General features: G+C 43.9%; 2 protein-coding genes across 7 annotated transcripts in view; both read left to right on the top strand.

Moving 5' to 3' along the window:
* The window catches only part of LIMA1 (LIM domain and actin binding 1), a 94,116-nt gene extending 91,705 nt beyond the window's left edge, over positions 1–2,411 (top strand). For all 4 annotated transcript variants that reach the window (XM_064591255.1, XM_064591256.1, XM_045873467.3 and 1 more), the window contains exon 11: positions 129–2,411. In XM_064591255.1, the coding sequence (XP_064447325.1) occupies positions 129–1,140 (1,012 nt within the window). In that variant the 3' untranslated portion in view covers positions 1,141–2,411. The remainder of the gene's footprint in view (positions 1–128) is intronic.
* A 4,125-nt stretch (positions 2,412–6,536) lies between these two features.
* CERS5 (ceramide synthase 5) overlaps positions 6,537–14,415 on the top strand; it is a 29,433-nt gene continuing 21,554 nt past the window's right edge. The window contains exon 1 of one of the 3 annotated variants that reach the window (XM_045873471.3): positions 6,537–6,855. In XM_045873471.3, the coding sequence (XP_045729427.1) occupies positions 6,659–6,855 (197 nt within the window). In that variant the 5' untranslated portion in view covers positions 6,537–6,658. Of the gene's footprint in view, positions 6,856–13,636; positions 13,690–14,415 lie in introns of those variants that run through there. The other 2 variants (XM_045873470.3, XM_064591257.1) reach the window with 2 other exon arrangements.

The raw sequence follows: 14,415 nt of genomic DNA on the forward strand, positions 1-14,415 counted from the left end.
GTGATCGATGTCCTTTTAAAGATCTTTTTCTCCCTTAGCATCTTCTGAAAACACTGCAGTTCAGCCTGCTAGTATAAATAAGAGTATACAGATCTATTAACTTTATGCTCTTTTTCTTTTAACAACAGTCTAGGAACATATGCATCTTTACATGGGAGAATCTACTGCAAGCCTCACTTCAATCAACTCTTTAAAGCTAAAGGCAACTATGATGAAGGCTTTGGGCACAGACCACACAAGGATCTGTGGGCAAGCAAAAATGAAAACGAAGGGACTTTGGAGAGACCAGCCCAGCTTCCAAATGTAGGGGAGACCCCTCAGAGCCCAGGAGTAGAAGATGCCCCCATTGCTAAGGTGGGTGTGCTGACAGCAAGCATGGAAGCCAAGGCCTCCTCTCAGTCAGAGAAAGAAGACAAGCCAGCTGAAACCAAGAAGCTGAAGATTGCCTGGCCACCCCCCACTGAACTTGGTAGTTCAGGAAGTATCTTGGAGGAAGGGATCAAAGTATCCAAGCCCAAGTGGCCTCCTGAGGATGAAATCAACAAGCCTGAAGCTCCTGAGGACGTAGATCTGGATCTGAAGAAGCTAAGACGATCTTCTTCACTGAAGGAAAGAAGCCGCCCATTCACTGTAGCAGCTTCATTTCGAACCACTTCAGTCAAGAGCCCAAAAGTCTTGTCCCCACCTATAAGGAAAGGCTGGAGCATGTCAGAGCAGAGTGAGGAGTTTACAGGAGGAATGACAGCAGAAAAGAAACAAGGGGAAAATGCCAATACCTCCGAAAAGAATGGTAGTGTGGGAAAAACAACCTGGCAAAACCAGGAATCTGGAGGAGGGGAGACAGGGGGGAGAAGTAAGGAAGATCATGGTTTTGAGATGGGGAGTGAGAATCTTACAGAAAATGGTGCAAACTTAGATGAAGATGATAGAAATCTCAAACAGCAGTCTCCGCTAGAACCCAAGTCTACAAATTGGTCCAGCTTTGCAGACAATACCTCCTCTAAAGAATTCACTACCCAAAATCAGAAATCCCAGGATGTGGGATTCTGGGAGGGAGAAGTAGTTCAAGAGCTGTCTGTGGAGGAACAGATAAAGAGAAATCGGTACTATGATGAGGATGAGGAGGAGGATGAGGAATGACAAACTGCAAATGGTGCTGGGCCTTAAATTTGTGTTAGTGAGCCACTGCCCTTTCTCAAAGTGATGCACATATACATCTTAGCATGAACTGTAATTTATATGGAAGTAATTTTGGAAGAGTTCTTGCTTCAAAAAAAAATCCCATACTGTAGCTTAAGTGAACCAATTCTAAGTGCTAGAGATAACATTACTTAAGTCCTCTGTTTTAGCAATGGTGATATACATAAGTGCTTTAAGGTCTTATGGTGAGGGGGGGAATATGCCAACTGATAAATCCAGACTCCACTGTATTCCCAAAAGGCAATACAAAAATAGATGATTAGTAGCACATTGTTACGCTAAAAATTCATTTATGGAATTAGGGAACATACAGAAGGGGTTTAGGGACCTAAACATTATGACTGAATGCACTTTAGTATAAAGGGCACAGTTTGTATATTTTTAAATGAATACCAATTTAGTTATTTAGTATTCATCTGTTAAGAGATCAAATATTTAATCTTTAAAACATTTTTTAGGTTAATTTTCTTACTTTGATATATATGGGGAATTTATTGCTATGCATCCCTTTCTCTAAACCATATCCAGAACTGGATTATTGAGATATAACACAACTATTCTTTGGGGGCACTTTCTGAGCACATTTGGTGCTTGCTGAGATCAGCTATCTCTCAGTTAAGCTCTGGTATTTGCCAATGAGTTTGACTATATCCCAGTTGATTGCTTTCTTCTTTGGTGGTATCTGTGGCAGCTCATAATTTACTGAAAGCTGCAATATTTTTATAAGATCTTTTGTATTGTTGTTTGCCATGTTGCATGTTAAAGCAAAGTGAGGAGTTTAAAGGAGGAATAACAGAAAAAACTGCCTTAAACCACTTGAGTCCAGACCCCCAAACCCGATATTCCACTTCTGATATCCCCTTTCTGGGACACTAGTTTTTTTAATACTTACCAGCTCTGAAATGTATTGATTTTTATGGCAGACAGTATTTCCAGGGTGCATTAAACCAATTATAGGCCTTTTTCGGGAAGATGGTTTTCTAGTAGTTAAGGTTTTAGAACATTATAAACTTGAGTACTTTGTTGTACATAATTGATATTCCAAATTGTATGTGGGGGAGAGAGGTATTTTAAGCTATAGACTTTTCTTTGTACTGCATTTTTAGACATTTAGCCCTAATATTTTTTAGAGATGTAAAATATTCTGCTTTCTTACAGTCTTGCTTAGTCTGAAACATTTTTATTCAATAAAGCTTTTAATTTACATTTGACCTTTTCAGTGTTCCTTTTCCATTATTATTTTACATCGTGACAGTCTCCCAGGACCTCCTTTTACCTGAGCAGTTTGGGAAGAAAAGGCAAATGGGTCTGGTGCATTTTAAGTGAAGAGAAGTGTTAGGAGTATATCTCACCACTAGGTGGGGGTGTTGGGTTGATCGTGGGTGCTCATCTGCCCTAAGGGAGGACAAATTTTTCTTAAAAATTGAGGGCAATTTGGCAAGAAAATTAGTGTGTACATTCAAAATGAGCTGTTTGTTTTAGCAAGTCAAAATCCAGTAGTGGTTTTTTTTTATTGTTAATTGTATTCAACATTTAATAATTCACCTTGCAATTACGCCTAATGTGCTAAAGAGAATTTCCAAATGCCTCTACTTAAAAATGGACTTGTTTTCCACTCTGGGCAGAGGCATAGTTGGTTGTTTGATTTCCTTGCCTGTAGAGGCAACTGCCCCAATAGCTAAAGCACTTTTTTAAAAAATATTTTTTATTTATTTATTTAACAGAGAGCACAAGCAGGGGGAGCAGCCGAGGGAGAGGGAGAAGCAGGCTCTCTGCAGAGCAGATGTGGGGCTCGAACCTAGAACCCTGGGATCATAACCTGAGCCGAAGGCAGACACTTAACCGACTGAGCCACCCAGGCACCCCAACACTTTTTTTTTTTAAGATTTTTTTTTATTTATTTGAGAGAGAATGAGAGACAGAGAGCACGAGAGGGAAGAGGGCAGAGGGAGAAGCAGACCCCCCGCTGAGCAAGGAGCCTGATGTGGGACTCGATCCCGGGACTTCGATCCCGGGACTCCAGGATCATGACCTGAGCCGAAGGCAGTCGCTTAACCAACTGAGCCACCCAGGCGCCCCACTTTTTTTTTTTTTTTAATGGAAGTGTGGGAGTGTGAATTCCTTGGAGATAGGCATGCTTTTTGAGTCATCTGTTACATTTTCCAGGATCACTCACTGTATGTTCCAGGGTCTTGCCTGGTCTTCCAAATGGATGGCAGGGTACTCTTTTCTGCTCTGGGCCCCATCACAGGCTGAAGTCATTTAGAAAGCCCTGTTCACTCAACAGTTCATCCAGGATGACATCCATAAAATATCCAATCCTGGCTTGATTTTAGCCACCTTTACTGTGTGACTCACTGCTACTCCAACCCATCTACGTGGTACTCACTGAATCTACTGATTTTATACAAAAAAGTCTGAGTGTCTATGGCCAACACTTATGGATATTAGTTGAATATGTCACCATAAATCAGATATGCAGGGACTGAGATTAACCTTAGAAGAACCATTTTCTTTGCCTTTCAAGGGCTAAGATAGACATAGGTACAGAGAGTAGAAAGAAGGACTAGCTCCATATCAATATAATAAAAGGTTGTTTCTATCAGGAGAATGACCGGAAGGGTGCCTTGGTGGCTCAGTCTGTTAAATGTCTGCCTTCAGCTTAGGTCATGATCCCAGAGTCCTGGGATCAAGCCCCACATTGGACTGCCTGCTCAGCGGGAAGCCTGTTTCTTCCTCTTCCTCTGCCTGCCGCTCCCCCCTGCTTGTGTTCTCTCACTGTCAAATAAATAAACAAAATCTTAAAAAAAAAGAATGACCAGATAATACTAAACATTCTTAGAAAACAGAAGAACCTATAGCCAAACAAAATGTTTCAGCTCTCTGAAGGCAACTTGTTTGGGCTTGGTATGTCAGTGGTGGCAACAAGATGTGTTTTTCTGCCAGTGAAGCAAGAAAAGGGGCCAGCTTGGGACCTGAGATAGTTAAGGAGACTCTTCATGACTACTATTGGGCCAACTTAGTTCTACCAGCTTGCTGGTTGGATCAGTCCTGGACAAGGTGAAAGCTGCACAAAGTTTGCTCTCATTACATATTTCGTCAACTATATATTTTCTAACAGCCAAGATGTTGAGAAATGGTACAAATGTGGTTTTGGGGAGATAGACCTTGAGACCAAGATCACTGTGTGCTTGTTCCTGCATGCCAAGTTAGTATGTTCTTTGTTCCTCAGGACTCTGATTTGAATTCCCATGGGATCAAGGAGAGTTTACTTCTTTTATTTTAAGATTTATTTATTTATTTGACAGAGAGCCTGCGAACATGCACAAGCAGGGAGAGCGGCAGGGAGAGGGAGAAGCAGGCCCCCCCACAGAGCAGGGAGCCTGATGCAGGACTCTATCCCAGGGATCATGACCTGATCCGAAGGCAGATGCTTAACTGACTGACCCACCCAGGCGTCCCAAGCTTACTTTTTTTTTTAAGATTTTATTTATTTATTTGACAGAGAGACAGCGAGAGAGGGAACACAAGCAGGGGGAATGGGAGAGGGAGAAGCAGGCTTCCCGCTGAGCAGGGAGCCCAATGCGGGGCTCGATCCCAGGACCCTGGCAGACACTTAACGACTGAACCATCCAGGCGCCCCCAAGTTTACTTTTTAAAAAATGTACCTTGAGGGCGCCTGGGTGGCTCAGTCGTTAAGCGTCTGCCTTCAGCTCAGGTCATGATCCCAGGGTCCTGGGATCGAGTCCCACATTGGGCTCCCTGCTCAGCGGGAAGCCTGCTTCTCCCTCTCCCACTCGCCCTGCTTGTGTTCCTGCTCTCGCTGTCTCTCTCTCTGTCAAATAAATAAATAAAATCTTTAAAAAAAAAAAAATGTACCTTGAATATAGGGTAGTTACCATTAAGCTATTGCTGGGTTAGGAATAAATGGCTCCAAGCAGTGGTTCTCAGACCAGAGGCAGTGGCACTGCCTATGAGTTTGTTAGAAATGAGAGATGTAAATTCATAGGCCCCACCCTGTCTCACCTCTTGAATCAAAATTTCTTTGGATGGGCCCAGAAAACTTTTAGCAAACTCTCCATGTGAGAGATGGGACAAGCTAATATCCAAGCTGTGGTACCCTAAGTTTGAGAACCACTGAGCTAAAGCAAACCTAGTCTACTTTAGGATGGCACCCTTTCCCCCCCTTCTTCCTCTCCCCTTGAAACTCTAACTTCTGGTGTAAGCTTGCCTTACTAGTTATAAAGTTACTTTATCTGTCCTTGAACAAGAGGTAGAGATTCAATCCTTTTAATCTTTTTTTCAGGTCATTCTAGTTAGCCTGTGGTAATTAACCTCACAGCAGGGTTTAAACAGACCGCACTCAGGGTTCAGGAATCTCCAGCAGTTGAGGGACAATTTTGAATTTAGCTTTTTGAAGGTTTCTTGTCTATGGCTTCCCTTCTTGTTTATGTAGATCCACAAAACAGTTAAATGTTTAATGTGGTAACCTAAAATTACGGAGGTTTGTAAGATAAGGGCTCAGGGTTCCAAGGTCTAAAGACTTTCTAGCTCAGAAGCCCAGGTCTACCATATATATATTCTATATAACCTTGAGCAAACTGCTTAACCTCTCTGGACCTCAGTTTACCCATCGATAAAATAGTAAATACCTACTTCATAGGACGATGAAGTTAAATAACTGGTGTTAAAGTGTTCAGTGCAGTACCTGGCACAGTAAGCTTCCTTAAATATTGGCCATCATTTATTTTTTTTTCCTTTGTATTTTTCTTTGGATAATATCCTTTGGATATCTTCCATTTCCTTTTACCCATGAGAAGAATAAAAGGATTTTCAAAAGTCCATTTTAAGAGATAAAGCAGTGAAAGGGCATTGAGATCATGGAAGGACACGAAGGAAGGAAAAAGCTGGGAGCAAAAAACGGTAGAGGTGGGAAGAGTTCAGGCGGCACCATCTGAGCTGAGGTGGGCCCCAGTAACGGGCTAGGAGCAGAGACGTAGGTACGGCCTGCGGGAGCGGGGACAGCCTTTGGGACCGCTGGGCTGAGAAAGAGGAGCGTCTCCTTCAGGGAGCTAGGCCTGAAGTAGGGGTGTGGCCGTGGCGGAGGAGGAGAAGCGTGGCCGAAACCCTTGGCCAAAAATGGGCGGGGCCAGAGCTGAGGCCCGCGGGACTGGATGGGGGCGGGGCGGGGCGGGGCGGGGCCAGGCCGGGGGCGGGGTCCTAAGGAGAGGCGGCCCCGGGGGCCGCAGTCAGGAAGGTGGGTGGGTGTGGAGCCGAGATGGGCGGTGAAGAGGCCCGGCCCCACGGAGGAGGCGGGCTGAGACCTGCTGGGGACGGGAAGGGGCCGGAAGGGGGTGGCCGCCGGTCCAGCCCCGCCCCGGGGCCGCCTCCTCGCGGGTTCCGTTGGCTGTGGCGGCAGCTGAGGCTGTGGCGGCGGTAGCCGCGGGGCGGGCGTAAGATGGCGACAGCGGCGGCGGGAGCCCTGGGCCTGCTGTGGGGCTGGCTGTGGAGCGAACGCTTCTGGCTGCCTCAGAACGTGAGCTGGGCCGACCTTGAGGGGCCGGGCGACGGCTACGGCTACCCCCGGGCGCAGCACATCCTCTCGGTGTTCCCGGTGGCGGCGGGCATATTCTCCGTGCGGCTGCTCTTCGAGCGGTGAGAGTCCCGGAGCGAGCGGCGCGGAGGGCCGGGGCCGGGGCGCGGGCCAGTGGGGCAGGCTCGGGGGAGAGGCCGAGCACCGGAAGCAGAAGTGCCGGGAAAGCCCGGAAGCAGGGGGCTGGGAGAGCCTGGGCCGCCGCGCGGGATGCTCGGAGGGGGGCCGAGGTGGTCGCGGCGCCTAGGTAAAGACAGAGTTTGGGGCGTGGACAGTGAAGAGCCGGAGTCGGGGCGGGGGGGTGGGGCGCGTACCCTGGGCCCTTTCCATCTCAGATCCCGGAGGTCGCCTGGGGGGTCTCTTAGGTCCGTTCCCAGCCTCCAAGGATTCTACTGACGGGAAACAGGTTGTGTGTGAGCTGCGGCCGAGAGCCCGAACAGCCGAAGCGAGAAACAGGAAAGGGCCGCAGGAACCAGCACTAGTCGGGGCTGTGGAAACTGAAGGGTTAACGCAAGAGCCAGCCGTTCCTAGAGAAAGGAGCGGGTTCTTGGGAATCTGCGACTTGTGAGGACACTTCTGAGAGTTGAGGGGAACAGGGTTAGGCCCCAAGCCTTGGTTTGTCAGCTCATGGACGTGTGTGTGTGAGTGAATATATCCATCCCCCCCCCCCCCAAAAAAACCGCTGCCAGAGCCCGCAAGAGAATAGAAATCTGGTAGGGATAAGGCGTGGTGGAGCCTGAGGCTTCCAAAGTATGGGAAGGTGTCAGAGTAGTTGCAGAACTGGCCTTGGAGGCCTGAGATGGAAGGAGTAGTAATTTTGAAAGGATGAGAGCCGTAGGGCTTAAAGGAGGACACCTGTATTGAGTCAGCTTCTAAGTGAGTTTGGCAGAATCACAACATTCTTTTCCTGACCGTGTGTTCTTAGTAAAAGTGATTTCACTTTTCCTTGAGTGAGTGGTTAGTATCTGCTAAGGTACAGTGTTCACAGAGGACTTGATGTGGTGCTTTTATAATGTGGACTTAGAGCTGTGGGTGATTTTATCAGATCTACTCGGACTCCAGGAACGGAGACTTCTTTCCGCATAGGTCTCAGGTAATGAGGATGGCACTTAGACATCTATTGTTCATTTGGCCCTTATGTAGAGCAGAAATGCCCTTTCTAGGATGGGGATATATTGCAAATAATCTGTTACTCTCTGAAAAAGTAGTAGTATGTGTTTTGGATTACTTTTCAAAACTGCGTACTATTTCTGACTAATCTTTAATAAAAGATTTTTATATGTAGCTAGCTTGTCATTCATCCATTTATTCATAGTGTTTGTGTATTGTTACCAGAGTGCTCTGTCAGACATTCACGTACAAAAATAAAGTTGTTTTTAACTGAAGCAAATGAAACTGAGAGGTCTAAATGCCTTTTCTGAGTCCTTGGGAACTTAGTGTTGCAGTTTTTGAAGTATAGTCATTGTATTAAGTATTCCTGGGGTAGGCGCACAAACCACTTTTCCCTCTTAGGAATAACCTAGATCCCCATACTCTCCTCCTTGGCAACTGTATATGAGGGCTGAAAAAAGAGAAAGACAATGTAATGTCTAAAAAGGAAAATACACAATTCAGGACAGAAAAAATTTAATTGTCCTAGGAAAGGATTTCTCTGCTTTTCATACAAATATATGCCAACATGGAAATTTCTTCATGTCAGTGGTAAGAGAAAATAGCTTGTTGCTTATAAATACCCATTTCATATAAACTTGGATATATCTTCAGAGTTCCAAAGAGTTTCCTCAGATGACTGTGAAGACTTATATATCCCCTGTCAGAGCCACTGGAAAGGATCCTTTACCTGTGCGAATTCTATCTGAATGTTTCTATGGTGCTCCAGTGTCCGGGGAGTAAGGGTGGATGGGGATACTGAGCTGAAAGCATTCTAGTATGATATTCCTTGGCTAATAAGGTCAGGCATCTTTTTCATCTCATGTTTGATCTTAGGAAAGTTTAACCCTAGAAGCAGTCTTGCTATTTTGTTTCTTTTTATAAAACCTACTACTTTTAGCAGTAGAATTGACTACAGGATTGTCGGTTCCTCTCTTGCTTGGCCTTCCATAAAGGTAGTTGAAGCCACTCTTAGAATATAGTAAAAGACATATTAGAAATATTGGTACAGGGGCGCCTGGGTGGCTCAGTTGGTTAAGCGACTGCCTTCGGCTCAGGTCATGATCCCAGAGTCCTGGGATCGAGCCCCGCATCGGGCTCCCTGCTCCGCGGAAGCCTGCTTCTCCCTCTCCCACTCCCCCTGCTTGTGTTCCCTCTCTCGCTGTGTCTCTGTCAAATAAATAAATAAAATCTTTAAAAAAAAAAATATTGGTACAGTTAATTGTCTTTCCTACGGTTTTCTCATTTCTCAGATCCTATCTGCTTGGTTTCTGGAAGTGATTCATGTAGTAATCATAGACTGTAAGAGCTATAACTCCAGCCTTTTTTTATAGACAGTAAACTAAGGCTTCGAAACATCCTGCAGCTTTTCAGAGGTTTCATACTCACTGGGGGAGGAACTAGAACTAAGATCCAGATCGTTTTCCCAAGCCTCGTGCTCTTTCCACTGTATGATGTGGCCATCTTTTCCTGTTCCTTAAACCCTTTTTCAAGGATTGAGGTTTAACCACCTCTTCCTAGTATTCTAGGATTTGGAGAACAAACCCATGCTCATCTTATTCTTGGTTATTTAATATAATGTATTTGACTTGAAGACTGTATTTTTTTTCTCAAATTTTTGTTTCAAATTGTTCTGCATATTTTAATGAGTCTGACACTATGCCCCTTGATAAATTACTGCTATTTGTGCTAAGAATCTCCCAAAGAGGGACACCTGGGTGGCTCAGTTGGTTAAGTGGCTTTGGCTCAGATCATGATCCGGGGACGCTGGGATTGAGTCCCACGTCGGGCTCCTTGCTCGGTGGGGAGCCTGCTTGTCCTTCTGCTTGTGCTCTCTCTCTCTCTCTCTGATAAATAAATAAATAAAATCTTAAAAAAATAAAAAAGAATCTCCCAAAGAATAGCTGCGCCTGGTTGGCTCAATCAGAAGAGCAGGGGATTCTTAATCTCGGGGTGGTGAGTTCAAGCCCCAAGTTGCGAGTGTTGAGATTACTAAAAAATAAACTTTTTTTTTTTAAATGCTTAGGTTTGTTTTTTTTTTAAGATTTTATTTATTTATTTGACAGAGAGAGAGACAGAGCAGAACACAAGCAGGGGGAGTGGGAGCGGGAGAAGCAAGCTTCCCGCCGGGCAGAGCCTGATGTGGGGCTCGATCCCAGGACCCTGGGATCATGACCTGAGCCGAAGGCAGACGCTTAACAACTGAGCCATCCAGGCGCCCCTAAAAAATAAACTTAAAAAAAAAAATCCCGAAGAATAGAGATAGCATTTACAGTTTGGTCTTACTTTCTCATCCTTTTCATCAACCACACTGAGCATTTATTTTTTTTTTAAGTTCCCACATTCCCTGGAGAACTACCTCTGCTAGGGATGACTTGAAAAGCCGCCTGACTGGGCACCTGTGTGGCTCAGTCGTTAAGCGTCTGTCTTCGGCTCGCGTCGTGATCCTGGTCCTGGGATCGAGCCCCACATCGGGCTTCCTGCTCAGCGGGAAGCCTGCTTCTCCCTCTCCCATTCCCCCTGCTTGTGTTCCCTCTCTCCATGTCTCTCTCTGTGAAATAAATAATTAAAATCTTAAAAGAAAAAGAAAAGCCGCCTGACCATAATAAGTAAAGTGTTTGTATCTAGCTAACTATTTTGCTGAAGAACTGCAGGTAGGAGATTATTACCTACCAAAGAATGGAGGCTTTCCTTTGTGGGCCTCTGGTGAGTGGTTGTATTGTGGTGGCCTGCACCTTGCAAAATGCCTCAGGAATAGCATGTGGTCAGTAAATATTTATTGAATGTTTGAGAAGGGTCCATCCTCATCTACACAGACGCCCAGAGGAGTGACCAGAATCTAGATCTTCAACCTGAAATAGATGTTTGGCTTGACTGAGAGAGGCAAAACTAAAATTCCTTTGTTTCTGGTTAAATTTCATCATGCTATATGTGCATGTTGTGCACCTTTCTACAGCTTTTTTTCTCTTTCTCCGCTCCCCCCATACACATATTCACGCTACCCTGTACCCTAACAAAATAGGGATGAGAAACTTCCACTTGTTTTTTAAAACTTTTTCATATTAAGTTCATGATAAAATTATTTGAAATTTAATATCTAGTCACTTGAGCACTTGTTTCTTGGGATCAAGTAGGAGCTTGAGACTTAATATTGATACCATCAGAGCTATATAGGCTCATTTATTTTGAATATGGTATTGCAGTAGGAGCTTTGTGTTGCCAGAAGAAAATTATTTGGTGAATTATGCAGGAGATAGATTAGAGCTGTGCTTGCTGCTCATTCATTATTCCAATCCCCTCTTCTCTCTTGTTACTTCCAAAGCAACCTCACTGGAGTGTGTAAAGAGCCTTCTCAATACCATCCTCTGTCACAGGAGACTGAACAGACTCACTTGCTGGCCTGTCATGTAACTGACAACAAGAGTAGTGACTCATTTTTTGTGTGTGTGCACGTTTCTCAACCACTCATTTCATCTTCCTCTTCTAAGCCTTGCTACCTCTGCTACATACTGCCTTTTTTTTTTTTTTTCCCCACTTCTGCTAAGTGGAGGTAGAACTTTTTTCCTCTCCCTGACAGGCCTGCTGCCCTCCTCCCAGATCCATGTCAGGTCACAGCATCGTGACCCAATATTAGTGGGTCCTCTAGACAGGGTAGAGAGGCTTTGGGAAAAATGGACATAGCTGCTGACTAGGCTGTAAGAGAGACTGCCCATTCCATTGCATCCCTAAAAGTATTCTGTTGGGCGTTATTGGATTGTAAATCACAGAATCAAATCAGGTTTGCAGATGCAGCAGAGCAAGATTGGAAAAGACAGTCACATGGCCCTGCCCTTATCTAAGAGTCCACCTCTTAATAAGCTCCAGACGGTCAGAAGCCGTGTCTATCCTCTCTCTGGGGAAACTTCTTTCCCCAACCCTTTGTGTGCAGTGGGTGTTAATGCTTTGCAGAAAACTCTGAATACTGTCATGCCTGAGGTCAGGCTCCTGACTTATCCCTGGGGACAGTATATTCTCACAGAAAAGAAACGTCAGATATTTTTACTTTAGCCACTGCCCAATTCAGAAAACTAAGGTCTCCTAAATGGGTTAAGAAATTAATGAAGAGGAGGCAAGCAAGTGAAATCTGCACCCTTCTTAATAGAGTGGAAAGGGAGATATACCTCATTTTGGCTTCTTCTCCAGAGGTATTTTTAGGCAGATAAAAGCTGCCCTTCACTGAGTTTTGGACTCTTTGTGCTTAAACTCACTCCTTCTTAATCTTTGGGGAAGTTAATTGAAATGTTAACTGCAAAAGGAGTTAAATCATAATCACTTCTAACTAAAAAAAAATTGAAAACAGTTTTCCCAGATGTGAAGAATTCTCTCTGAATTATCTAAAACTGTGCTGTTAAGTACAGTAGCCACTAACTTTGGGGGATTTATTTTTTTATTTTATTTTATTTTTTTAAAAGATTTTATTTATTTATTTGAGAGAGAGAGAATGAGAGACAGCATGAGAGGGAGGAGAGTCAGAGGGAGAAGCAGACTCCCTGCCGAGCAGGGAGCCCGATGCGGGACTTGATCCGGGACTCCAGGATCAAGACCTGAGCCGAAGGCAGTCGCTTAACCGACTGAGCCACCCAGGCGCCCCACTTTGGGGGATTTAAAACGTGACTAGTCCAGATGTGATGTGTTAGTTAGATGTGTTCAGAGTGTAAAATACGCACCAGATTTTGAAGACAGTGAAGGGAAAAAAAAAAAAAGAATGTAATATATCTCAGATTTTAACATTGATTACATAATGACGTGGTAGTATTTTCGATATATCAGGTTAAACAAAGTATATTATCAATTAATTTTACCTGTTTCTTTTTTCCTTTTCTGAATGTGGCTGTTAGAAAATTTAAAATTATATATGTGGCCTGTATTATATTTCTACCAAGCAATGCTGGTAAGTAATTCAAACAAATATTTATAACTGAAAAGAATTTTAATGTAAATTCACATTTGATTCATATTTTTATGACCAGAAGGTGGTCAGTCCTAAGTATATCAGACCATGCTTTAAACAACAGGTTTTTCTAAAAATTGTGGTAAAATTGGGGTTTTTAAAATGTAAATAATTTCCTGAATGATATAAATGACGTTATAGGCTATTTTGAGTAATCACTGAATGATCCAGTCTAGCCAAGCATTGCTCTGTAGTGTTGCTTTTCTGCATGTCTTCTTAGTTGAGTAGTTAATGATCTGTAAACAAACAAGTTTGTCAAGTAGTTATATGTACATGGGTGCTGCACAGCCCTGATAAGACATTAAGAATAATCACAGTATTTTATCTCTGATCAAAATTATGGAATTTCTTAAAAAGGGTATTCCTGGGGCACCTGGGTGGCTCAGTGGGTTAAGCATCTGCCTTTGGCTCAGGTCATGATCTCAGGGTCCTGGGATCGAGTCCCACATCGGGCCCCCTGCTCAGCGGGGAGTCTGCTTCTCTCTCTCTCTCTCAAATAAATAAAGTCTTTTAAAAAAGAAAAGGGGGGTATTCCTTGTATTCTTTGGCTTTTGGATAGTGTCAGCAGTTGTAAGATGTCTCAATAGGCACCGAGGGTCTCAAACCCAATCAGGTTGTTGTGGTTGTGTTTAATTATTCTTGGGGAAATTTCCAGTTATACTGAAATTTGTTAACTTGAATTTCTACTGATTCCCCAGAAATCAATGACCTTCTCCTACATGGAGCTGGCCGGTTATCTGATGACCCAGGAGAACAGGTCGGCACATTTCCTTGAAACACTTCACTTTTTACTTGAGAATTAAGTTCCTACCCATTTTCTTTTTCCTTCAGCAATTATTTATTGAGAGCTTAGTATATGCCAGATGTCAAATTATGTGCCATGGATAAAAATATAAGTCATGGTGTCTACTCTCAGGAAGAAAGCAAGAAAATCAGTGGTTTAAAATACAGTGTAATAAATGTGTGCATAAGACTGTTACGGGAGGGGCCTGGGTGGTTCAGTCCTTAAGCGTGTGCCTTCTGTTCAGGTCATGATCCCAGGGTTCTGGGATCAAGCCCCACATCAGGCTCCCTGCTCCACGGGAAGCCTGCTTCTCCCTCTCCCACTCCCCCTGCTTGTGTTCCCTCTCTTGCTATCTCTCTCTCTCTGTCAAATAAATAAATAAATAAAATCTTTAAAAAGAAAAAAAGACTGTTATGGGAGTTTGGAGGAGGTGGGTTCACTTCTTTTAACAGTTACCTAAAATATAGGCTTAATGTCTCACTAACAAACACTTGTCTTGGACTCTGAAGGATGGTAAAAGCTTTCTTAAGGAAGAGTTTCTTGTTAACCTTTTTCTCTACCACCTCTTGGCACTCGCACATCTGTATGTTTCTACTGTAAGCAAATACATTAAGTTATATAGTCACTTGTCCATTTAAAAAAGATAAAAGATAAAAGATGAGCCCCCATAGGGCTCTGGGCTGGGTTAAGCACGGGGCG

Source organism: Mirounga angustirostris, unplaced genomic scaffold (genome assembly GCF_029215605.1).
Source record: "Mirounga angustirostris isolate CCGP_5_RB_7025 unplaced genomic scaffold, mMirAng1.0.hap1 SCAF_5, whole genome shotgun sequence".
NCBI classification, from domain to species: Eukaryota; Metazoa; Chordata; class Mammalia; order Carnivora; family Phocidae; genus Mirounga; species Mirounga angustirostris.